This window comes from Rhinopithecus roxellana, chromosome 1 (genome assembly GCF_007565055.1).
Source record: "Rhinopithecus roxellana isolate Shanxi Qingling chromosome 1, ASM756505v1, whole genome shotgun sequence".
In the NCBI taxonomy this organism is placed as follows: Eukaryota; Metazoa; Chordata; class Mammalia; order Primates; family Cercopithecidae; genus Rhinopithecus; species Rhinopithecus roxellana.
The window spans coordinates 89,548,637-89,575,198 of NC_044549.1; the positions used below are offsets into that span (position 1 = coordinate 89,548,637).

General features: G+C 46.5%; 1 protein-coding gene and 1 long non-coding RNA gene across 2 annotated transcripts in view; one reads left to right on the forward strand and one right to left on the reverse strand.

Moving 5' to 3' along the window:
• Nucleotides 1-6,681: 6,681 nt before the first annotated feature.
• On the forward strand, nt 6,682-16,110 carry LOC115899541. The gene is made up of 3 exons (XR_004059201.1): nt 6,682-6,817; nt 10,545-10,607; nt 16,045-16,110. It is a non-coding gene; the product is annotated as an uncharacterized LOC115899541 (long non-coding RNA).
• A 3,416-nt stretch (nt 16,111-19,526) lies between these two features.
• The window catches only part of SRGAP3 (SLIT-ROBO Rho GTPase activating protein 3), a 267,671-nt gene continuing 260,635 nt past the window's right edge, over nt 19,527-26,562 (reverse strand). The window contains exon 22 of the mRNA XM_010369901.2: nt 19,527-24,889. Within this exon, the coding sequence (XP_010368203.1) occupies nt 24,476-24,889 (414 nt within the window). The 3' untranslated portion in view covers nt 19,527-24,475. The remainder of the gene's footprint in view (nt 24,890-26,562) is intronic.

A 26,562-nucleotide genomic window follows, 5' to 3' on the forward strand; every position in this document is an offset into this window, starting at 1 on the left:
AGCAACCCGCGACGCGCCTGAGGCGGGCGCGGAGCCTGCCGGAAGTTGTAGTAGTATGTGGGCGGGGCGCCGCTCACGGTGCTTGTACTGCGCATGCGCCAGGCTTCGGCCGCACTTACCTTGAAGAAAGTGAGTGGTTAGAAAACCTAGAGCCAGTTGAATGTTAAGAAAAGATAGCCAGGAGTCAAACCAAATCCAGACCAAGATCTGTCAAGGTCTAGGCTCATGACCCGCTTCGGGTCGCCCACCCTGATCGCAATGACGATCCGTCCCTGCTCTGAACAGAAGTTTTTATATCCATTACTTTATCTCTCCCATTTTACAGCACTGAGAGGTAGATGTTATCATTGTCAGTTTACACAAGAGGAAGGCTGCGTCCGAAAAGGAGGATAGAGTTTCGAGTCAGATTCCAAATAAGACGTCTGGGCTTTAGATGGGAGCTCTTGCTTTTATTCATATTAAGGAAGGAGACCACTACTACTCCTGCTGCCCTCCTCCCCACACCTTGCCTGGTTCACAAGACAGAAGAAAAGAGAGAAAGCAAACAGTTAGAAAGAAACAAAAGTAAGATAAATAGCCATACAACCTTGGCACCACCATCCGGCCCTAAGAGTTAAAAAAAAAAAAGTAATAATAATAACATCAACCCCTGACCTAAACTACTTGTGTTATCTGTAAATTCCAGACACTATATGAAAAAAGCATTGTAAAACTTTTTGTTCTGTTAGCTGATGCACATAGCTACCAGGCATGTTTCCACGCTTGCTCGATTTATCACGACCTTTTCATGTGGACCCCTTAAAGTTGTAAGCCTTTAAAAAGGCCAAGAATTTCTTTCTCCGGGAGCTTGGCTCTTAAGACATGCGTCTGCCAATGCTCCCGGCTGAATAAAAAACCTCTTCCTTCTTTAACCAGTGTCTGAGAAGTTTTGTCTGCGGCTCGTCCTGCTACAATATTAAAATTTTAATGTACAGTTTTTCTTCAGAGAGAAGCACTGTTAACTTTGGCATATAGCCCTCCAGATACTTCCTAGGCAGATTGACAAATATTCTTCGCTTGAGCAAACTTTAATCAGGCTCCTGAACCTTCTCCTAGGCCAATCTGTGTACTTCCTTAAAAAATCCAGTTTTAGGCCGGGCGCGGTGGCTCAAGCCTGTAATCCCAGCACTTTGGGAGGCCGAGACGGGCGGATCACGAGGTCAGGAGATCGAGACCATCCTGGCTAACATGGTGAAACCCCGTCTCTACTAAAAATACAAAAAACTAGCCGGGCGAGGTGGCGGGCGCCTGTAGTCCCAGCTACTCGGGAGGCTGAGGCAGGAGAATGGCGTGAACCCGGGAGGCGGAGCTTGCAGTGAGCCGAGATTGCGCCACTGCACTCCAGTCTGGGCGACAGAGCGAGACTCCGCCTCAAAAAAAAAAAAATAAATCCAGTTTTAGCAAAAAAACCCTGCTAAATCAAGTTACCAAGAATCCCCACCTTTGATATGTGATCACCCTTGATATCTGATGGGTTCCTCATCCTCCACCATCCCCCAGTTGATGTCTGATCACCCTGGCCTCTTCAGCAAGAATCTACTGTTACCCCTGCTATTTCCTCTTAATAATTTTTCGTGCACTGCTCCCCACCCTGCTTCCTGTCTATAAATTTCCATTTGCTCATATTGTATTCAGAGTTGAGCCCAGTCTTCACCAATTACAAGACCCAGTTGCAGTGATCTGTATACCTACTTGAATTGTCCTGATTAAGTCTTCCTTATTGTGCTTTAACAAGTATCATTGGACAATTTTTTTCTTAAACAAGATACAAACATAGATACTTTTTTTCATACATGTTATATTAAATGCATAGCTTTGCCAACTTGAGGGTTTTGTTTGTTTACTTAACCATACCACCATACCTCTTGAGACCTCTACATGTTTGTATATATAAATTTATCTCATTCCTTCTAATAGCTACATAGACCATAATATGGATGTACTACAATTTATTTGTGTAGTTCTGTATTAAGGGGCATTTAGGTTGATTCCAGCTGTTTTTGCTATTGCAAAGAGCTGCAGTGAACATGCTATGTCTATAAGTCTTAGCACACTTGAGTCAAGATATCTAGGGATGATTTTCTATAAATGGAACTGATAGGTCAATTTGTGTGCTCTCTGTGATAGGTAGCACTAAATGGTCCTCCGGTAAGGCTACACTGATACATTTGCACTTTCACCAAGAGATTATAAGAGTGCCTATTTCCAAATGTGAAGCACTAATTAGCACGCCACTCAGCCTATCTGTTCAACTCAGCATTCACCAACTGCCTTCTGTAGGCCTCTGTTGCATCAAGTCTTACAGGCAGCAAGTAGCACAGATGTGGCTCAGGGCAGAACCCTGCAGCTTGCCATGTCATTGTCACCCCACGTGGTCCATGCACTACTTCATTTCACAAATATTTTCTGAATGCTTACAATGGGCCAGGCACTTGAGCTTTCCTGGGAAACAGGCAGAGATTAGATTGTTATTGCCATCTTACAGATGAGGACACTGAGGTTCAGAGAGCTTAAGATTTCACTCCTCTGAGCTCTCTACATAAGAACCCTCTGGCCTCTAAGCCAAAGCTGTGGTAAATTGCTTTTCCCAGCTTGCGCCCAAATACTTGCTGGGCAATCATATTAATACTAATAGCATTTAGAGAAAGGACTTTAATAGCCACTACAATAATAGCTGACATTTATTAGGCCCTTGTCATGCAAAGCGCCGTTCTAAGTTTTTTACACGTAATTACTTATTTGACTTATTCACAGGGCACCCTGTTGGTAGTGGAAAATGAAATATTTGAACTCAGGCAGTCTGGCTCGTGAGTCCATATTAACCACTACAGAATATTCTCATAAGGCCTTCATCATGAGAACTGAGTCTCAGAGAGGCAAGGGGACTCATATAAACCACAGTTTGTGTGTGGCATTGTCCAGGACTGAACCTAGGTCTTTTAACCTCAAGCCAGAAGAAATCACCCATTGAATTTTTTTTTTTTTTTTTTTTTTTTTTTTTTTTTTTTTGAGAAACAGTTAAGCAAACCAAGTCAAGGGGCAGAGCCAGGTCTGAGAATCTGAGGTTGTTGGACCTAGTGGGACTCCCAACAGGAAGATGAGGAATGGAGGTTTACGGTGCCCACCCCTGCCCCCTGCTTTGTATCAGCCAATCATAGAACGGCATGCAAATAAATGCCAGGCTGAACTGGAAAATGTTGGATAGTTCTGGATGCGGGGGATGTGGGGTCTTGGAGAGACAAGGGAAAAGCATCTAAGACCAGGTCGGTGGCCCCAGTAATTGTTTTTTTCACAGTACTAGTTGGACAAGGTAATTAGGTTTAAGGTGACAAATGGCTGGGAAAGTGAGAGAGGAAGAGAGAGGAGATGAGAAAAAAGAGAAAGAATGGGGAAGGAGAAAGGGAGAGAGAGAAAAGACAGGGACAAAAATGTACTCTTTGCATTCAACCATGGAGACAGATTTGGAAGAAGGCAGTACTTGTTGGTCCTGGGGCCAAAATTCATTTCCCTGTTTATGGAGAGCCTCCAGGACAGAACCCTGTGCCATTCATCTCTGAGTGTCTGCCAATAGCTGCTGGGTGAGGCTGAATGAATGGATGAATCAGCCATTAAGCCCACGTTCCCATAAATCTTTTCCTCCCAGGCTGAGCGTTTCTCTTCCTGCCATCTTCAGCAGCACCCAGGGAGATAGATCCCATCAAGCCCACCTCTGAGCCCAGGAAGGAAAGTTCAAGAACACAAGCTCACTTTGAGCTCAGGAAAAGACATTTGTCTTGGGTGTTTATCTAACCCTGGGAGCCATTCTCCTCTTAACAAGCTGCTGTTTGTACGGACTTTTTCCTTCTGTTAGATCAATAAAGAGATTGTACTTCCTTATTCAGGACTAAAAACAAAATGTTCCATGTAGAGTAAAAGCAGGCTAGTGTTTAGTGGAATCTTCAGTGGCACACAGCACACAGTGAGGAGCCAGAATAGGATGGCCTGATAAAATGCAAGTTGCCCAGTAAATTTGAATTGCAGATGAACAGCACACAACATTTTAGTGTAAATCTGTCCCAAATACTGCACACAACATATTAACCAATTATTTCTTGTTTAGCTGAAATTCAAATATTTAACTGGGCATCCTGTATTTTTATTTGCCAAATCTGGCAACCCTAATTAGGGAAGCATTCTCCCAACTGAGTGTGGGACCTGCCCTGGATTAACCTGGGGATGTCCTGTGGCCCCTGAGCTCCTTTCCAGGTTCTCTTCATCCTATTCCTCTCTGCCCAGCACTATCTCTTCCTCTAGGCCCCATCTTCCTCATTCTAGTTATGGGAAAGGGGATATTAAAGGAGCTCCCTCTCTCCCCTTCCTTCCTTCCTTTTTTCTGTCCTTCCTTCCTCATTTTTTTTCTTCCTTCCTCCCTGCCTCCATCTCTCCCTTCCTCCATTCATTTTAACAAATGTTTATTGAGCCACTCCCCACTTGCGCCAGGTGCTAGAATACAGAGGTGAATAAGGCAGATATGGTCTCTGCTCTCCAGGAGCTGGCAGCCTGGGGGCGAGCATGGAACCAGGACAAAAAAAGAGAGTTTGTAAGAAAATGAGTAAGATAATTGCATAAAACAGTAACTGATGTAAAAACAATAAAAGAGGATGATGAAATAGACAGAGGAGGGGACACTGTAAATTGGATGATCCGGGAGGCTCCCTCTGAGGAAGTGACGTATGTGCAGAGACCCAACTGATAAGAGAGAGGCAGCCATGCAAAGACCCAAAGACCCCAGAAGTGGAGAGTTCCATGCCTTAGTAAAAAGTTCGGATTTTAATCCATGTTAACTTGGGCAAGTTGTTGACCTCTCTGTGCCTCGATTTCCTCATCTGTAAAGTGGGGATAATATTAGTATTTGCCTTGTAGGGATGTTGTGATAATTAAAAGAGTTATTGTAGGTATAATGCCTAGAAGGGTGCCTGGCAACTACTAAGCCCTGTGTGTCAGCTGTCATTAATATTACGTTGCTATAAGCACAGGTGGGAAGCCCTTAGAGGCTTTAGGCAGAGGTGTAATTTACATTTTCCAAAGGTCATTCTAGCTGCTGGGGGAAGAAAGGATCAGAGTGGAAAGTGTACAGTAGAAGAAGGCGACAGGGGCTGAACCTGGGTGGCACAGTCCGGAGGAAGTAAAAGTGCTGTGGACCTCACGCTTACTGTGGACCCCAGTTCTAGGAAGCAGGCCTTGCTGTGTCCCTGTGACCAGGCCCCTACTTGATTCCTCCCAGACATGGACCCTGCCTTATTCTCTCCCTCCCAGCCCTGGGACAGCTAGGTCTTGTTTACACTTACAGACTGTGCCCATTACCCCCTCCACCTGCCTGTTAGACCACCATCACCTCTGGGAGCTTCTCACTGAGGCCAGCTACCTGTCTGTCACCAAAGTGTCTTCTTAGTAGGAGTCCCAACCCTTCCTATTGATCCTTCAAACAAGTGTTCACTGAGCACCTACTATATGCCCAGGCAGAGGTGACAAGTATATTAGACAGCGGAATGCCCAGTCCAAGTCCAGGTCTGCAGATGGGAAGAGCTTTGAGATCAGAGAGGAAGAACTTTTAAGGGAGGGAACTGTATTAGAGCTTTTTAGTTCAAAGTGCTGAATTAGAAAGCCAACTCAAAATGGCGTAAGCAAGAAAGGCAGTGTGTTAGCTCATGTAACTGAAAAGTCCTGAGGCTTAATCCAGGTGGTCTCTCTTCTTCCCTCTCAATCACTTTTTTTTTTTTTTCTTTGAGACAGAGTCCCACTATGTCGCCCATGCTGGAGTGCAGTGGTGCGATCTCAGCTCACTACAACCTCCACCCATCCCGGGGTTCAAGCAATTCTCCCACCTCAGTCTCCCTAGTAACTGGGACTACAGGTGCGCCCCCAGCTAATTTTTGTATTTTTAGTAGAGACGGGTTTTCACCATATTGGTCAGGCTGGTCTTGAACTTCTGACCTCGTGATCTCCCCGCCTTAGGCTTCCAAAGTGCTGGGATTACAGGTGTGAGCCACCGTGCCCGGTCACAATCACTCTTTCTTAATGCCTTATATCTTCTTCCCTCATTGTCGGCTTAATGTTCATGCAGGCTCACCCCATGAGAGGCCAACATGGCTCCAGAAGCTCCAGGCCTATATTCTATTAGCACAGCTGCCTTGGTAGAAAGGACGGACCTCATTCCCAACAGTTCTCAGCGAAAGTACCAGGACCAAGTCTCATTGGCCAGAATTGGGTCACATGCCCATCCTTGAACCAATTGCTGTGCCTCAGATTATCTAAGTATGAGTTTGGGAGTGGGAGTGATGCCCCAAACGAACAACAGGGTATGACACACAGAAAAAGAGGAAATGGGTGCCTGCAAGTAAGCAGATTGCAAAAATGCTTGTAAATTCTTCCCCTGCCTATCCACACTTTGTTTCCACGGGACTCATTCCAGCAACAGGTGGGTCTGTGGCTCCACTCTTCGAATCTGGGGTTGATCTTGTGATTTGCTTTGGCCAACAGGACATTAACAAAAGTGACCCAAGCAGAGGCTTGTGCACTAATAGCCACCATGGGAATAAGCCCCAGCCTGTGATCCTCCTGGGTGATCAGAGAGAGAGGGCCAAGTCATCCTTGTCACCCCAGCCAACATCAAGCCACCTACAATATAGGAGTGAGCTCATCCTAGACTATCCAGCCCCAGCCAAAGCATCTGCTTACTGCAGAGAACAGCTCAGCCAACGCTGACCAGAAAACTGCTCAACATACCCACGGGATCACGGTAAATAATAGATGTTTATTCTTTTAAGCCTCTAAGTCTGGGCTTGGGTTGTTCTGTAGCAATGGCTTACTGATGCAGTGATTAAAAACCACAGTGACCCTATACAGGAGTCTTCCGCTTGCTGGAGCCTGGCTCAGGAACCCCCAGATACAGAGTGGCTGGAGCCCTAGTCCTGCTGGTCTTTCATCTTCCGCATAGCCAACTCCCAGCATCTTCTCCTGCTCTGTTAGACCCCTGTGCCTGTCTCTGCTCTGCTTCCATTCTGGTGCATAATTCTGATTACGAGTGCCAGGGGCTGGCCCATGCAACTCCTCCTGCCTCCATAGGCTCCTAGCCACTCTTCCTTACAAAAAGGCAGTCACCAACCTGCAACTATTTGAAAGGTGTGTAGCTGAGTCTTGTGCCAGAAAATCTCTCCCACCATCCGTCATGGTGTCTGGACAGCCCCAGTTTTTTGGTTGTTAAAGTTTATTTGGTTTCCTAGAGCCCCATAGGAGAGTTGACTGCTCCTCTGGGGGAATGAAAGCAGGTTACACCTCTTATATTACAGCACAAACACACTAATTGCACCTGTCTAGTCTCCCTCACTAAACCATGGGCTCCTGGAGGAGATAGAACCAGCCTTTCTCACCCCAGCTCCTCTGTGCCCTAGCACAGCCATGAGTGACCTGGAAAGACACCATGAATGTAGTGGGGACCCCAAAAAAATGTTCTCTGGGTCAGTTACCCAGAAAGACACCAAACACATGCCTGAGCCTGGGGCCCTGGGACATAGGAGTGCCAGGGCTCAGGGAGCCAAGCAAAGAACCATTGAAAGGAGACAGAATTGTCACCAATTGATATAGTTTACAGCAATGAAGGGAACATGATTCAGAGTCACACAGACAGAAATCTGAGTCCATGCTCTGTCACTTACCATCTGGTCTCGGATAAGACACTCATTTCTCTGAGCCTTATTTTCCTCTTCTGTAAGACTGAAATAATAATGACTAACTTAGAGGGCTGTTATAAGGATGAGGTCTTTTAAAAAGGCTGGAAAGCACCTAGCAGAGTACCTGTCACATGGAGAATGGCTGCGTATGGCAGTGGGAGTTATAGTTGTAATTATTACTGTTATCATCACTAATAAATATGTTGACCAGAGGGTACAAAGGTTAAGAGCACCAACTCTGAAGTCAGACTGCCTGGGTCCAAATCTCAGCTCTCCCACTTGCTGTGTGTGGAGTGTGGTCTCTAAATACCATCCCCACTAAAAGGAACTAGTGTTTCTTGGAGAAATGTTTCATTTTAGATCTGGGGCAGGGCAGGTACAAGATGAGCTTAGAATATCTTATTGTGCCCCAGTAAAGGAGTTGAAAACCAGTGGATGTAAGAGGCAGCTTGAACTTGCTCCTATGTACTTAAGCAATAAAAAGAACATCAATTGCAATGGATTGAAATGCACTGGATATTTTTACATCCAGAAAGTTATAATTAATCTCAGCAAAACAAAGGAAAGCCTTCATTTACTGCCATTGGGGATTGTCATTGTATCAGCTTCTTACTCTGAAAGTGGATAAATAATACAAAAGAATTAAGTATTTATTCCTCCTTTACAGAATGAGCTATGTTTAGAGAAATACTAGCTCTTGTGGATAAGTATTCTATTAATAGCAAAACATATAGAAGGAATGATAAAATTAGAAACTCACCATTTTGCAGATTCTAATGAAATATTATTGTTTCAGGCAATGATCACCAATGGGTGATAAAACAATTATGAGAGTGATTCTTGGGGAACTGGATATGTATCAGGTCCCCAAATTATCAGGCCAACAAATTCACTTGTTACTCACAGAGAAAGATGAGGATGAACCCAACTGAACTTATTCATCAAGATTTTTGTTCCTAAAAGTGGGCATCAAGCAGTGGGCACCTCCTGATGTGATGTAACATGAAGTGCACGTCACCTAGGAAGTGTACTCTCCAAAACTAGTGAAACTTAACCTAATTAAAGGTTTAGATCCAACTTACCATTTAAAAGACACACAGAGTAGGATCAGGCATGGTGGCTCACACCTGTAATCCCAGCACTTTGGGAGGCCAAATTTGATCCCAGGAGTTTGAGACCAGCCTGGGCAACATCGTGAGACTCAGCCCCACCCCAGTCTCTACAAAAAAAAAAAAAAAAAAAAAAAAAAAAAAAATATATATATATATATATATATACACAAAAAAAAAAAATTAATCAGTCATGGTGGTGCACACCTGTAGTCCTGGCTACTCAGGAGGCTGAGGTGGGAAAATCACCTAAGTCCAGAAAGGCAAGGTTGCAGTGAGCCATGATTGCACCACCGCACTCCAGCCTGGGCGATGGAATGACACCCTATCTCAAAAAAATGAATAGAATAAAATCGTCCGGGCGCGGTGACTCACGCCTGTAATCCCAGCACTTTGGGAGGCTGAGGCGGGTGGATCACTGGATCAGGAGATCGAGACCATCCTGGCTAACACAGTGAAACCCCATCTCTACTAAAAACACAAAAAATTAGCCAGGCCTAGTGGCGGACGCCTGTAGTCCCAGCTACTCAGGAGGCTGAGGCAGGAGAATGGCGTGAACCCAGGAGGCGAAGCTTGCAGTGAGCCAAGATTGGTCCACTGCACTCCAGCCTGGGCAACAGAGTGAGACTCCATCACTCCGTCTAAAAAAAAAAGAATAAAATAAAAAACATCCAGGGGAGGACAGCAACCTGTAAATTGACAACTCAAGGAAACAGTCAGGCAAATGCTGATTGTGGAGCATTTCACCAGAAAACAAGCTCAGTCGTTCGTGACAGGGCATACTCTAGAAAAATGAAGAGACAATACTCATTAGACGGGATGCTGATTTGAACAAAGCAACGTTTAAAAGACATTTTTGGAACAATCAAGGAAAATTGAATATGGATTAAGTAACATATTTTATTGAGAAATTGTCATTAGTTTTATTCGGTGTGGTCATGGGATTGTCATTATGCAGGAAAATGTCATTTTTAGAGACATATAAGTTTCAGGGTAAAAGGTCATGGTGTTAGTGATTTTTTTGAAATTCAGAAAAAGAGGTAAGGCAAACTCAAAAAAATGTGAATAATTTTAAAAACTAGATGATAGACATAATGGTTTAACTGTGCTATTCTCTGTATTCTGTGAATTTGAAATTTTTCATTACAAAAATCAGAGGTTGCTTACCCTGCCTGCCATCTTACAAATGACCACATGAGGGCAGCAGAGTATCAGGCTGGATGCGGGCTCACGCTTTGAGAGGGAAATGCAGATAGGCAATCACCCCACTCATGCATAATTTATTTACTTCTCATCTTTTATTCTAACCCATCATTTAGTAAGCACTATGTGCAGGGTCCTGTGCTGGGCCTATAGGAGTCAAAATGTCGAATTCACCTGATCTGGGCTCCTGCAACCACATATATTATGTCTGTATCTGGAGGCCAAGGAAGGGATGGTGACCAGGAACCTCCGTCCTGATGGGTCTACAAGAAGCACAGGTGTCTCTATGTCTGGCATCACTGGAATGGAGATCTTGGCCAGGCATGTTGGAAACAAAGAAATTAATGTGGGGAATGGAGGGAGCTGACCACTCGTGTGAGCTGCTCTGCATGCATTGGGGTTTACCACTTACCTACTGTGATCTTGGGCAAGTTACTTTACCTCTCTGAACCTCACAGGACTAATAATAGTTTTTATCTTATAGCTGTCTGTTGCAAGAGAATGAGACCGTCTATGAAAAATTGCTTAAAACAGTGCCTAGCAGACAGTAAGTGCTCAAAATGAACACATTTACCTGTCTATATGGAGAAAATGGTGAATGCAGCTTTGGGACTGGGACACTGGAATCAAGACTTTCCAAAAGGCAAGATCACAACTATAGCAGCTACATTTATTGAGGGTTTCTCTGTGTCAGATGCAGGTTTCTCTTGCCCAACAGCAAGCCTAAAGGCAGGACTGTTAGTGTCCTTACTTTAGAAATGAGAAAACTGAAGTGCTAACCTTCCTGAGGTCTTTCAGCTGAAAAGGAAGGAAGCCGGGATTTAAACCCAGGCAGCCTGGCCTTGGAGTCCTCCTTCATATCCACCAGGGTGGCTGTACTCCTTTTTGGGGATGGGTGCTGTGGAAAGACAAAGCATTTACCTGGAGACAGGGGTGTCATCCTGCAGTCGACAGGGGCCTGTGGACCTGGGGAAGGGATGCGAGAATGTCCAACACTGTGCTATGAATGTGTTTCTCAAGAATGTCCTCTGGAGACTGGAGCTCTTGATAAGCTCTCTGGGCTTTGCCTGCTCAGCATCTTTGTTCTTTCTTTCTTTCTTTCTTTCTTTCTTTCTTTCTTTCTTTCAAGAGGCAGGATCTCACTATGCTGCCCAGACTAGAGGGCAGTGGTGTGATCACGGCTCAGTGCAGCCTCAAACTCCTGGGCTCAAGTGAGATCCTCCTACCTGAGTCTCCCAAGTAGCAGGAATTATAGGCTCACGCCACCATGCCTGCCTCAGTGTGTGTGTGTGTGTGTGTGTGTGTGTGTGTGTGTGTGTAGTGACAGAATCTCACTGTGTTACCCAGGCTGGTCTCAAACTCCTACCCTCAAGTGAACCTCCCTCCCTGGCCTCCCAAAGTGCTGGGATTACAGGAGTGAGCCACCACACCTGGCCCCAGCATCATTCTTCCAATAATAGAACTCATCTACTCCTTTTGGGAAACAGCCCTTATCCTACTGTCAACCATGCGGTCAGGCAAGGCTGATCCCAAATCTGGCTCAAGACTGGGCAAGTAACCAGATCTGGTCAATGACAGTAAGACCCACCCTCCACTCAGTGATTGGTTCATGATAAGCATGTGACTCAAGCTAGGCCAATCAGAGGCAATCCTGGGACTCGGACTCATTCACTGGGAAAGAGAGAGAATTTTTTCTATGGGTGTAGCTAAATGCTAGGACGCAAGCCGAGAACTGCTGTTTGCCGTCTTTGCCGTCACTTGAGAAGAGTCAGCCTGAGAGTGCAGTGTGGAGGAATGCAGGGCTGAGAAGTGGAGAGACCCAATCCTGTTGACATCCTTGGAATACTTGGGTCCAGCCTGCCTGAATCCATTTTTGTCTCTGTACTTTCCGTACAGATGGGGCAAAAAGGATGCCTTGTGATACAAACCAGGCTAAGTTGGGTTGTTGTCACTGGTAACCAAGCAAATCCTTAATACATTTCTCGACAGCACGGTATAAAGCAAAAAGGGCCATGCTATTTATCAGAAGATTAAACTCCTCTAAGCACCAATCTATGTTCAGTTACAATAACTGACAAATGAAGAAGGAAAATCTTGTTCCACGGATGAGAGGACTCTGCGAGTTGCCTGGGAAGGGAGGTCTGCAGCTCTGTGGCATGCAGGGGCCATTGATCTCCATATTGGGAAGAATTGGAATCAGTCTCTCAGAGGGTCAGACGGACTATGTGTGGATGTCTGGATGGAGAATGGAAGCAGAGCTGGAAACAACACTGAATGAAGACACTCAAGGCCCAGAAACACTAATAATAATACTTCCTCCTGATTGGGCCCGCTGACTCACGCCTGTAATCCCAGAACTTTGGGAGGCCGAGGCGGGCGGATCACTTGAGGTCAGGAGTTCGAGACCAGCCTGGCCAACATGGTGAAAACTTGTCTTTACTAAAAATGCAATTAGCTGGGCGTGGGGATGGTCGTCTGTAATCCCAGCTACTTAGGAGGCTGGGACAGGAGACTTGCTTGGGCCCAGGAGGCAGAGGTTGCAGTGAGCTGAGACTGCGCCACTGCACTCTAGCCTGGGTGACAAAGTTAGATTTCATCTCAAAAAAAAAATTAAATAAATAAATAAATAAATAAAATAATAATAATAATAATAATAATAATACTCTTCCTCTTGCATCAGTCCTCAGATAAAGAGAAGCAGGTTCGCTGTAATCTGGGATTCATGACATAGCATTGTGGCCCCCTGCAGCACTTTAATCCTCAATTATCAGCCAAGTCCTCCATTGTTAAAAAGTGGCTGTGGTCCAGAACCAGAGATGATGAATTAGTATTATTATTATTATTTTTAGACAAGGTCTCACTCTGTCACCCAGACTGGACAGCAGTGGCACAGTACTGGCTCGCTGCAGCCTTAAATTCCAGGGCTCAAGTGATCTTCCTGCCTCTGCCTCCTAAGTAGCTGGGACTACAGGCACGCACTACCACACCTAGCTAATTTTTTATTTTTATTTTTTTTAGTAGAGATAATTTCTCATTCTGTTGACCAGGCAGGTCTCAAACTCCTGGCCTCAAGAGATCTTCCTGACTTGGTCTCTCAAAGTGCTGGGATTTATAAGCATGAGCCACCACACCCAGCCGTTAATTTTTTAACAATAATAAGTAGAATCAAGTAATGCCCCTACTGCAAGCTTCCAAGGGCTTCTCAGTGTTCTTAGGATAACTTCAAAATGGTCACCATGACTCAAAAGGCCCCGTCTGTGTTCTTCTAGACAGCTGTTCTCACATCTCTCACCCACTCAGCTCCAGCCACATGGCCTTTTCCATTCTTCTCCTGTGCCAATCTCTTTCTCATCATGTGCCTGCTTGGTCACCCCTTGGCATGGTGGGTTCCTTCTCGGACTTTTGCCAGTTTAAACTCCCCTCCTCAGAGAGGCCGTCCCAACCTCTCAGTCTAAAGCAGATTCCAGTATTCTTCCTCCCCATGTCCTGAGTATTTCTGGCTTTGTGGTTGTCATTATCTGTCTCCAGCATTTGGCCTAAACTCCACTGGGATCTTGGTCTGCTTGGTTCAAGGCTGCATCCCCAGTACCCAGAACAACACTTGGTACACAGTAGATTTCAAGAACTGTTTGTTAAATGTGGGAATGGCCTCCAAAGATGTGACTTTGTTTAGCTACCAAGCCCACCTCATTCAGAAATGGCACTTGCACCCTAGGTGTGGTTGAATATTCATTTCATCCATAAATAATTATTGAATACCTACTATGTGCTAGACACCCTACTACCACCTCGAGATGGTATAGACAAGATAGACAAAACCCCAGATTTTCTGGAGCTTACATTCTGGGTTGGGGGAGACAGACTACACGTAAGGAAACGAATCAATTCCAGTGATGATAAGGGCAATGAAGAAAATAAAACATATTAACCGGATGGTGACTGCTTTAAGCAAGGAGGTCAGGGGAGATGTCTCTGAGGCAGTGAGGAGTGCTTGGGAGACCTGATACTAGGTTCTCTGGGTGTCAGAGGAAGGTCCCAGGCCTTTTTAGCCACCCCACAAATCCCAGCCTGGGGTCCAGTATGGAGCCGGCCCCAGGCCTCCAGTGTGAGGCTGACCTGCTTTCTGGGGTGGCTGAAAAGCCCTGGAAAGTTCTTGTCCTCTCTCTGCCTCTCCTTAGCATCCCTTTATTTAAACACAAACCTCTGCTCACTGCCCAAAAGAAAACTGCCACTTCTGCTGCTTCCAGGGGGCAGTGGTGGGGGAGTGTTGAGGAGGATGTGAGGTGTGGGGGGTTGGGGAGTCCTGGGGGGGTCTGTTACTCTCACCTCACCCCCATCCTTCTCCACAACCCTCCACTGCTAAAGCTCCTCTTCAGGCTACTCCAAGGCCATGCCTTGCTACTTGCACTGAGGGGTCCTTTCTAGACTTCCCTGCTTAGGGGTGGAGGCAATTGTCTGGCAGGCTGTTCCTAGGAGGCCTTTCCCCAAACCCCGCACACCTCTCTCTCTAGGGAATTTCCCAACATAAAATGCTCCCTTGTGTTAGAGGCAGGACCTGACCCTTGGCTGCAACCTGGGGCAGGATGGCCTGGGGAAACGCTGCATCCATCCTTGCTCCTTCTTTGGGGGCTGTGTGTGCAGCCGATGACCACCTACCCCACCACAACACCCCCCATGCCAAGGGCGCACAAACTCCCTCTGGGTGAGGTATCTTGGGTCAAACACTCCCAGCTTGGTGGAGCTCTCTGTTTCAGATCACACCCAGTGCCCTGCCTCATCCTCAGGCCTAAGAGAGAGAATGAAAACCCAGCTCCAGAGTGAGACTGCCTAGTTCTGAATCCCAGCTCCATGATGCCTAAGTAGTGTCTCCTATGGCAAGTTACTTAACCTCTCTGTACTATTTCCTCGTAGGTTAAGCTGGAGTAACATTAGTACCTGCTTTAAAGGGTGGTTGAGAGGACTAATGAGTTGGCCTTTATATGTGAAAGGGCTTAGAACAGAGTAAGTGCTCAAATAGGTTGGCTATTATCATTCTGTCTGCTTTTTCCTTTTTTTTTTTTTTTTTTGGTTTTAGACAGAGTCTCACTCTGTTGCCCAGACTGGAATGCGGTGGCACAATCTCAGCTCACTGCAACCTCCACCCACTGGGTTCAAGTGATTCTCCTGCCTCAGTCTCCTAAGTAGCTGGGACTACAGGCATGCACCACCACACCTGGCTAAGTTTTCTATTTTTTGTAAAGTTGGGGTTTCTCCATGTTGGCCAGGCTGGTCTCGAACTCCTGACCTCAAACAATCCCCCTGCCTCAACCTCCCAAAGTGCTGGGATTACAGGAGTGAGCCCCTTTTTCCTTTTAATTGCAAGAAGCAGAAATCCCACTCAAGTCACATCAAGTAAGGAGGGTTGAATGTAAGGTCTCGCAGTGAGAAACAGGCACTGGGGCAGGTACTCAGCTGTGGCTTCCAGCTCTCTCTGGGAACTGGGTGGCTTTGTTCTCAGAGCCTGTGATCTCCGCCACTGGCTTTGCCCATTGGCTTTGTCATTGTGCTCACAGAGTCTCATCCCTAGTGACTTCAGCCTCCCTGTGGTGCAGAAGGGCCACCTCTCTGCCTCTGACCTCCTCGTCATTGTGGCCTCTCATCTTCTGCTCCTCCTGCTTACAGGGCCTGTCATTTGTTACTTCTGGGTCAAGCTTCCCAAGAAAGGTCATCTGCAGGTCCAGCTTTGCCAAGGGCCATGGTGACTAACCAATCTACCATCAACTGCTATTGCATCAGCTGCCATTCGTGGCTCAATCCAGTGGAGTCAGGGGGTGGGGTAGCACAATACCAAACATGGCCATCAAGGGAGCTCCCTTTAGAAAGCAGAGGGGGTGTGGTGGGGCTGGCTGCCCTCCCCCTTGTGTGCTTCTGCCAAGGCACTAAGTGAGCCCTCAGAGCTGGAGGAAATAATCAAGATCATCTTCCCCAACCCGCTTGTTTTACAGATGAGGATACTGAGGCCCAGACAGGGGAAGAGACATTCCCCAAATCTGGTAGCCAATGAATGGCAGAATCCCACTGAAGCTTTTTCCTTGGAGCGCCTTTGGTTCAGTCACTCATCAGATGCCCAACAACCTGCTCTTCCTGACTGCAGAGCACGGAGATGAAGCAGAAACTCCTTAAGGAGCAGAAGCAGAAACTCCTTAAGGAGCAGAAGCAACCATGGATGAACACAGCAGCCTTTGCTGAGTGCCTGGATGGTCCAGAGATGTTATGTAGATCATCCACTCCAGACCGCAAACAACTCTGTGGAGCAGAGCCTTCTTAGCGCTGTGTTCCTGAGGAAATGGAGGCTCCAGGAGGTTTTGTCACTTGCTAAGGTCAACCAGCTGATAGAAGTCAGTGTTGGGATCCACACTCAGATCTGTCTGAATCCAGAGCCTTTGCACTTACACCCATGATTGAAGCTCATCCAAATCACCCAGCAAGCGTGAAGCATGGGAGTGGGAGATGCTTAGGGTGGGTGGAGGGAGAGTGGCTGGGGTCTAGGGAGCATGGGTCAGGGTCCAGGAAAGCCAGAGACCCTTTATATCCCTCATTGTGATCCTGGGACTTGGGGCAAGCCCTGGATCTCCTCTGTTCCTCAGTTTCCCCATCTGTAAAATGAACATCCCACCTAATATAAACCTCTATGTTCTTGGGGGAGTTAGAGTAGAAAAATGGGAAAATAGAAAGTGTTCCCAACAACAGTAAAGACACATGTGGCACTAATGCAAGGATTCTCAATGTTAGGTTTAAAAGAAACAGATGAGTAACAGAGTTATCATAGGTTCCTGAGAGAAGCTGGAATAGACCTTACTTCTAAGGTGGTTGTCAAGGCAACCAGACCTCCCTGCAGCTAGGCATTTGGGGGTCACGGAATCCTTGCTGGCCTGAAAGCACTTAAAGTCCCTGCATTTTAAACTTCCTGAGGGTCAGTCTTCTCATTTATTAACTAGGGGTGCTAGCAGAATCTACCCCCACAAGTTGTTTGTAAGAATTCAATGAGGCAAGGCATGTGAAGTGCTTGGCAATGTGTCAACATACAGAATGCACTTAATGGATATTAACTTTATTATTGTGAAGTTAACGTAGAGTCCATGGACAAGGACAAAATTCTAGCATATTTGCGTGAGCATTTTTCTAGTGTATCAGTTAGCTCTTGCTGCCTAGCTAACCACTCTAAAACTGAGAGACTGAAAACCATCGCCATTTGTTATTTTTCATGGGAAGCCCCACAATCTCCTTTGGGCAACTTGTATTCTTCCCTAATGCAAACTCTTGGTGGGACTGACACCACCCTTGAAAATACAGGTTGCTTGGGCCATTTGTCTATCCCATCCCCTTGGTCTGCTTTTGGGATAAACCTGTGGCTTAATTCTGATCAGTGAGAATCAGACCCAAGACTACTGAAGCTGAGGAGGTGCAGATAGCAGAAGCTTCAGCAGCCACCGGGCAACCACAAAATAACAGACAAGCTGTCTGAGCATAAAGTCAACCCAGAGAGCTAAGTAGAGCCAACCCGGAAGAAGAGAACTGCACCCCGGAGACAACACTCACATCCTCACATCATCCTGGGTTTGAAGCCATTTCTAGCCTGGAGTTTCCATCCATGTGAGCCAATAAATTCTCTTTTGCTTAGGGCTGTTTGGGTTGAATAGTTTGTCATTTGCAAACAAAAAATTCCTAAACAGAAGTGCCCAGAAAATGGACGATCCAGCAATGGTCTATGCTTTGTGGCTGACAAAATAGTCAAGCAGCTAAAATCTGCCCTTTGTGCCTCTGTGGGTTAGAGACACTGTTCTATTAATCAATGAGTCAAAGTCAATCTTAGAATTCTAGAGTGATCATTTTGTGCAATTAGACTGTATGCAACTTGAGGAAAGGAACTGGGGCTCATCATTCTGTGTCCCCAGCAGCTAACTTGGAGGCAAGTTGCATAAAAAGGTGCTTCATACATGCTTGTTGAATGAATGAAAGGCTCCTGATTTGAAGTTTTCAAATGTGTACTGTTGCTATGAGCAAGTACACAGATTATGGAACACATACAAAGTTTAGCCTCTTAGAAGGTTAGTGGTTTGAATGTGTCCCCCTAATTTATGTGTTGGAAACTTAATACCCAATGCAATAGTCTTGGGAGAGGGCACCTAATACGAGGTGACTGGTTCATGAGGGTTCCACCTTCATGAATCAATTAATGTCATTGCCATGGGAGTGGGATTGTTATCATGAGAGAAGGTTATAAAAGAGTCTGCCCCTCACACTGTCTCTTTTGCCCTTCTGCCTTCCACCATGAGATGACCCTAGCCAGATGCTAGTGTCATGTTCTTGGACTTTCCAGCCTCCAGAACCGTGAGCCAAATAAGCTGTTTTTCTTTATGAATTACCCAGTCTGTTCTATTCTGTTACAGCAATAGAAAATAGACTAAGACATTTTCATAGCAGAGGAGTCTGGAATTAGCAAGAGACCATCACTGAGTGATGAATGTTTTTGGTGGGAATGAGTCACTGAGGCTGCAAAGAGACCCTTCCATGAAGACCCAGCAGAGGTTTCATCACAAAGAGAGACTGAAAGCCATCACCATTTATCATTTTTCATGGGCAGCTCCACCATCTCCTTTGGGCAACTTGTATGCTTTCCTGATGCAAAGTCTTGGCAGGATGCAAAGGCCCTGAAGTATTCCTTGACTGCAACAAGCAGCAAGGTACCTTCATCATGAAATCCTGCCCCTAATCCTGCTGTAATGAGTACAATGCTCAAATCAGAGGCAGTATGACAAACTTATAAGGAGCATGGCTTTGGAGTTAGGCAGACTGAATTCAAATTCTGGCTTCTCCACTTCCCAGCCTAACCCTGGGCAAGCTGTTTAGCCTCTCAGAGCCTCAGTTTCCTCATCTGCAGGACAGAGTATAATAATGATACTTACCTTCAATGGTGTATTGAGAATTAAATGAGAAAATATGGGTAAAGGGTTTAATATAGTGGCTGGGATAGAAATAAGTGGTCAATAAACAGTTCACAAACACACACAGGTAAAAAACAAAAGTCCAAGAGGTTGTATGACATTTGTAGACGATGAACATCAAAATGTTGCATGTGCCTTGATGCATCAGTACCCAGTGGCCTCTGATAATTTATCTTAAACTTTTGAAGACACTTTCTGCAGATGACAGCTACTACTCCCAACTTGCCTTTGCTTTGACATTTCCAAACCCTCTTTTCCCAGGAATCATCCTACAGTTAGTTACCTTCTTCAGTTAGCTCTACAATGGAAGTGGTCCTCCTTGTAACCTTACCTTTACCTTGTTGGATCTGAGCTAATGGACATTTCAAAGGTGGTTCCTAGGGGAAGCAGGCAGACAGTGTGGACTGGAGGATGGGGAGTCCCCCCAGGACCTCTCCACCCCTGATGTGCCACCTCGCCCTTTCAAAAACCACTGGAGCATGTTTGAGAAAAGTTAAGCTGTTTTATTTCACAGGATAGCTCCACGTCAAACCAGCAGGCACCATCAGAATACGCGACAGAGGATCCAATCAGACACTCTATAGGACGGGCGTTTGGTCGTAAGGTAGAGAAACGATATCCAGAAGAGGGCAACATTTATCGTCACGTGGGGACAGGCAACCAGCAATTTCCTAGGGGGGGTTTGGTTTGTTTTTCCTGTCACAATTTGGGGAGGAAGGAAACCAAAGGAAATGAAATAGACCAGCCACTCTGAAGCAATCAGAATCAAACCTATTGCCAAACCATGTAAACAGTCACACTGCCGGGAACAAGGGCCTGGGCAGAAACCCTAGCCAGGATCGACTTCCGTCTAAGGAAGGAAAAGTGCACTCTGGTTGTTCTGGTTCAAGGAACAGCTTTGTTATTTGCCGGGGACAGTTCACACAGAAAGGAGGTGTCAACAAGGGGCAGCAATGGCCATGTGGCCAGTCCCAGAGGGACAGTGGGACACTGGCAGATCAATCTCAGGGAGGTCAGGAGGGCTTGGACCTGACAGCAAAGTCCCTTCTCTCGGCTCCCCTGGGCAGCTTTGGATATGTGGGGAATGCTCTATGTGGCTGCTCAGAGGAGAGGAGACCCCAGAGAACCGGGGAAGTTGACATGAAATGTCAGCGTTAGCTCTGCACAGCAGAAAATCAGCTAGGCAACACCTCGGCTCACCCCTTTCTGCCTTTCCTCCCGGCCACCACCCCCACTCCCAGCCCAGCAGGGGCCAACCCCATAGTTGTGAGCCAGCCACTCTTCTTTCTGGGTTTCTTAGGAGAATGAGGCATTTGCTCTAGTGTGGAACCATCTGGATGTGTGAAAAGTTAGGAATAGAAAGACTGAGAGGAAGAACCATTACCCGAGTCCTCATGTTTTTCCATTAGCTGTGTACATGCACTGAGTGCCACATCACGACCAGGTCATGAGAAGTCCTCCACATTCGTGCCTCCCGAATGACAAAGAAATATACCCAACAAGGCACTCCAAGGGACTCCAACAGAGAAGAAAGCCCCACATAAAGGCCCCTTCCCACACTGGCTCCTCTTTGTGTACCACAAACCAGTTTTAAGTGTTTATAAGGCAGGTCTCTGAACTGCTGGTTCCAGCTGATAGCCAAAATATGGCTCAATTTCCCTGTGTCTCTTCCCACTCCAATTTCTTCATTGAATAGAAACCTTTCATCCCTTGGGAATCCATCTCTCTCCTGACCCCTGGCCTGGTGACTTCAGAGAAAAGACTCCAAAGTCTAATTCCCAAGCTCGCAATTCCCTCCAATTGTGCACTCTGTCCGGGGTTCAAAAGGCGCTTCAAGGTGAGAAATCGTTAGCACTGAAACAAGGAAAGGCAAGAATTTTTCATAGAATCCCACAGCTCAGAGCAGCTCTTTAAGAGGAAAAGGGAATAAAAGGGGAGGGGGAGAGTGGGGTAGGAAGCACAGCTTGTTCTCAATTTTATCCAGAAAGCTCTTTAGCGGCAACTGAGCCACAAGGCCCAGGAAACTAGACCAGGAATTAATTGTCTTTGGTCAGGTTTAAATGAACAACTTGCTGGTTCATTCCTAAAATAGATTGAACATCGGTTATACATAAAGACAAAAGGCTTGACCTCAGGATAAGCCAAAGGTTAAGAAAATAAATCATTCCATGAAGCAAAGAAAAAAAAATGCCCGTTGTCAACTAACTGATCAGTACGGCTTTCAATAATGGTGATGAACAAGTAGGTAAACACCACTTCCCCTTGTACAATTGGTTATATTGAAGACTACTAACTAGGTTACTACATTTCCCCCACACTCACTGTACAGTTAGGTATTTGTTTTTACATTGATCTATCTACTAGGTGCAAAGATTTGGTGAGTGGCATTGGCTAAAATTTAATTGTAGCCTTTTTAAAAATTACAATTTCACATTTTAACAGTTACTTTCCAGCATTTAAGCAAATACAGCAATATATAGTGGACTAAAACAGGCAGGAGTCAGAAAGAGAAAGCCAATGTTCAGGGAACGTTGATGGCACTGAGTGCTGTGGAGGGTGACTGAGACATGCATAGTGGCAGATGAGGAAGTGGGAACAGGGGAGGGGGGCGGGGAAGTATTTTTCCACTTGGCCTGCGTCAAGGCTCAGATTTGGGGCTGGATGAGTGAGGAGGCGTCTGCCATCTGCGTGTGTACATCCCTAAATGTGAACTCATCGGCCATTTCCCAATGGAAAAAAAATTAGGTGCTTAAAGAAAACAGCCAAGACTCTGCCCTCAGAAAATTCAGTGAAAGGCAGGTCCATTTTCAGTAAGAGAAAAACAAAATCAGTCAATTCAGAGAAAAATCCACATGGTCTGATTGGTGTTATGTATATCAGGCAACAGATTTTTCTACTCTGATTGTTGCTTTTAATCTGGTAGTTGTGGCAGAGATTGCTGTATTTTGCCTGGGAGGCTACTGGATTTAGGATCTGGGAGTATCTTGAGGGTAGAAATCAGAAGTCTTGTGTCCTGGCTGGACAGTATAGCGTCCAGCATGCAAACACATGACTTTAAGAGCCTGACGCAGCCTCTGCTCTTAACCAGTGTCAAATTTTGGGCAGGTCACAGCATAGCCCAAGGCCTTACTCTCTTAAGCTTTAAAATGGCAATATCTTTCTGTGCTCCAAGGCAGATGGCCTTTCATATCCAGGAGCTGAAGAGAAGGGTTCATTCTAGGCCAAACAAGGGAGGTCAAGTTTGACACCAGCCTCTCCCCGAGATCCTTTTTCTGTTCCTTTCCTGATGCTCCCTTCCATTGTGGGGTGTCAAGTCCAGTCCTTCAGACAAGGTAGAGTGGCTTTACCCTCCTAACACATCTAGGTGCCAGTGACTTAACTAGGTCCCTCCCTTTGGGTGTATTTACCTTTTTGGGGGGGACCAGAGGAGAAGGCACCACTTAATCCAATGGGCTGAAATGTTAATGATGGAATCCAGGGCTCCTATTAAGATGGCAGGAAAATTCCACTGCTCACTTCTGAAATACCATTGGGAGGTTTCAAACAGAAGGGCTGAAGGGTTCTGATCTAAGACTTACCTTACTAATCTAAGACTTACCTTACTAATCACAAGAGCATTGTATTGATTCAATGTTTTCCAGTGTACACAGCTTGCTCACTGCTGTTTGACCTTTATTACCCTATTTTATGGAGCAGAAAAGCCAGGCTCAATGAGGTGGAGTGACAAACCCTAAGTCACAAGGCTCCTAAGTGCTCGGGGCTGGGACTCAGACTCTGGGCCGTTTGACTTCAAACTTCATTGGCCTCGAGAGAGAGGAAGCTTGGGAAGAGTAGGGAAAAGCCCCTGGGTCTGGCAAGAGAGGGTAAGTAACAGTGGCCCACAGGGCACACAGATTCGCCCGTGTGCCATTATCCAGAAACAGCTCATCTCTGGAAGTGATCAGAAGAGGAGGTAAAATGAAATCAAAGGAGAGTGACCCGGAAGGGCTTTACTTGGCCAAAAGGCAAAGGCCTTGCTGTTACACACGAAGATCATGCACCCATTTCTATCACCACATTTTCATCTACACTAAATGTTCTGGAGGGAGTGAGTGAAGAGGGAGGGAAGGGAAGCTATGTCACTTGTATTAACTTAACCGACAGTGTCCTCTAGGACAGAAAGTGTCAAGGACTGCCCCTCCCTGGCCCCAGTCTGAACTGGGCGCTCACGGCTCATGCGTTTCATGCAAGACGGCACCAGCCACAGTGCGTCACAGCCTGATTTAAAATGAAAACGATGTGACTCAAAGTCTCCTTGCCTGTTTAGTTCCAAATCTGACACAGTATAATTAGTAGAACCAGGAAAAGAAAAAATTAAATAGTTTGAAAATGATATAAGTTAAACCTCTATAGTTACCACAGATTTATTCCTACAGCGTTTCTAGGTTTTGAAGTATTCCACACCACTGTATTTTTATTTTTCCCTTTTTCCCAACCACATGTAATACTGTGCTATGATGGGGCTTAGGTTCTCACTATCCCCTGCCTCTACACACAAACACAAGGATGTGGTAGTCAGGGGTCTTCTCGCCAACTTTCTCCCATGCCTTCGGGAGTACCGTTGGCCTTTGGCCTCCGGGTGGAAGGGCAGGGTCTCTGGGGTGGACGGGGGTGGGGGTTTCCTATGAAGGGTTCCCCACCTCTGGGAGCAGCCTGCTTGGGGGTACTGCCTGCCTCACCCTTCCTTGAGGGGCAGACTGTTCTGGAAGGCCACGACTTCTGGAGACAGTGGGAGTCTGTTTTTGTTTGTGTTTTTCTGCAGGTTAGTGGTATATTGCTTCATTCGCAGTTACTATGGGCCTCTAAGTTCTCCCAGAAAAGTCCCTGCAAATCCCACCAAATAACTCGGCGGGAGATGTTTGGTGGCATGGGTCTGAGGTAAATCTAAGTTTCATAAAAAGAAAAAGGAGATACTATATACACTTAGTATGTGTGTGTCCAGATCTAGTATATGTATATAGATGCATAAATATATATATATACACACACCTACAGACACATACATACATATACATGTGTATATATGCACACGTTGATATACACACACATATACGTATGTAGAGAGAATGTCGAGAGAGGAAGTTTCCAGTGACGATATGCAGGAGAAGCCATGTGGTATTTTGCCTCGATGTTAGGAAATGCTGTGGCTGGGGCTGCTCCAGCTCCAGCACTCCTCTGGGCGTCTGTTGACAAGCGAGAGGTCTGTGGGATTCCCATGGCTGGACGTGAGCTGCAGCCAGTGCCTGGGCCTCAGCTCTGCACAGACACGCCCTCCCAGACTGACCTCTGCCCTCCAAGGCCAGGGTCACTGGGAAGCACATGGAAGCCACCAAGGCCACCCTGGGCCGTGGCGAGCCACAGTGGGCCATGGCGGTGCGGCCCATCCTACAGGTCACATGGTGCCCGACTTGTCCGCTGAGCTGTTGGGGAACATCTTCTCGGTGGGCGTCACGGCCGGGCTGCCCACGCCCGAGCTGCTGCTGCTGCTGGACCGGTGCTGGACCACTGGCCGCACGGGCCGCATGGGGGGTGGGCGGAGCTGGGCGCCAGCCAGGCGGGCGGACAGGGCTGGTTTGAAGGTGGTCATCATCTCGGTGGAGGAGCTGCTGCTGCGGCGCATGGCGGCATCGGGGTCGCGGATGACGATGGTGTGAAGGGGACTGGCGGGCTCCGAGCTGATGGGGCCTGGCGGGTTCTTCAGGGGCTCCAGGGTGTCCAGCACCACATCTGGCGCCTGCTTGACCGTGTTCTGCCTCTCGAGTTCCCGCAACTCGTGCAGAGCCGTGCTCATGGTCTTCTCGATGTCCTGGGGACAGAGAGAGCTGGGGTCAGCAGAGTCTGGAGACCTGGGGTCACGTCCTTCCTGTCTGCTAAGCAGCTTCCCTTCTTAGGGAGGTTCCCCAGAAGCCTCGTGGCAGGAATGGAGATTAAGTCCTCAGGATGTCTTATAACCACATGGGAGAACCAATGTGGATATCCCCTGCATGCTGCCTTGCACACGAAATAGATTTAGTAAGGGCAGGTCAGACTACTGACAAAGAGGGCAAGCTCTGGAGTCAGACAGACACGGATTCAAATCCTGGCTCTACCATTTCCTTGGTATGTGACCTTATGCAAGTTCCCTCACCCTCTGAGCCTCCAGAATCCTCATTTGTAAATGGCACATCATTATAATATGGACCTCAGGGAGTTGATGAATGCATTAAATGATACAGTCCCTGTGAAGGGCCTGGTGTGACCCCTGGCACAGAGTAAGCACTCAAAAATACTAATGACAATAACAGTAGCAATAATAGCTAACACTAAGCACCAATCCAAACCCTGTCCCCTAATAATTCATTTAATCTTCACACTTCTAAGGTAGGAACTACCTTTATGCTCATGTCACATGTGAGGAAACGGAAGCTCAGACTGGTTAAGTAACTTGCCCAAGGTCACACAGCTAATTAGCAGTATAGCCCAAGTCTGAACCCAGGCAGTTCAGTACTTTTAGTATTTTTTTTTTTTAATCCTTGGTCACAGAAAAATTTCTTGGAGATTATGTATCAGAATGTTCACAGTGCCCATCCCAGAATAGAAGGACTGCTACTCTCTTCTCCGTATTATAATCAGAAAATTTTGTTTTTTAAAAAGTGGAAATTTTAACAGGCAAGAAAAATCTTCTGCCTACATAATTTCCGAGGATGTTATAATATCTGAGAGCTCATCAGGAGGACAGCACTCTGAAGTACTCAAAGAGAGAGAGCTCCCCACCACCCAGGGCAGCTTCCCTCAGCTCCCGTCCCCTCATGCCCAAGGTGGTGCTGTAGCTGGTAGGCAGCATTTAACCCAAGAGCCCTTGGACAGGCCACAGGGTCCCGGACTTTTGAGTAAAAAGACTCTGTGGCCAGTTGCTGACCGTGTGACCCTGAGCAAATCTCGATCACTCTGCACCATATTTTGTTCATCTATTACAATCCCAGACATTTACTGTGAAGATGGGGTGAGATAATGGATGTGATGAAGCTTTGTAAACTGCCAGACGGTGGTTTTCAAAATCCTTCTAGCCCAAGAGCCCCACGGGTTCCCATGACTGTTGACAGGGATGCCTCCGCATCCCACAGACGTGAGAGGAGCTGCTCGGGCTCAGCTGGGCCAGATCCCAACTGGCTTAGCGATCGAGGGCACCGTGAGGGATACTGCCTAAGCCACCACTGGTAGGTGCTGCGCATAACCTCATGGAGGAATGATGACTATTAAGACAGGCTTGCTTTATTGCACATCCTAAAAAATAAAAATAAAAAGTATGAGTCTGGTGAAACAGATGGTGGGGATGGAGCCTGGAGATGCTGGGGCCGGCCCCTTTCTCTACCCTGGTCTTTTACATTCTCTTTCCCCTGTCTGCAGGTGGCTTCCTGCCTGCCCTAGGCCCCATGGCAGGCTTCAATCTGGCTGGGGTCAGGGTCCCGAGCTCTTACTCCCCTCATTGTCACAGCCTAT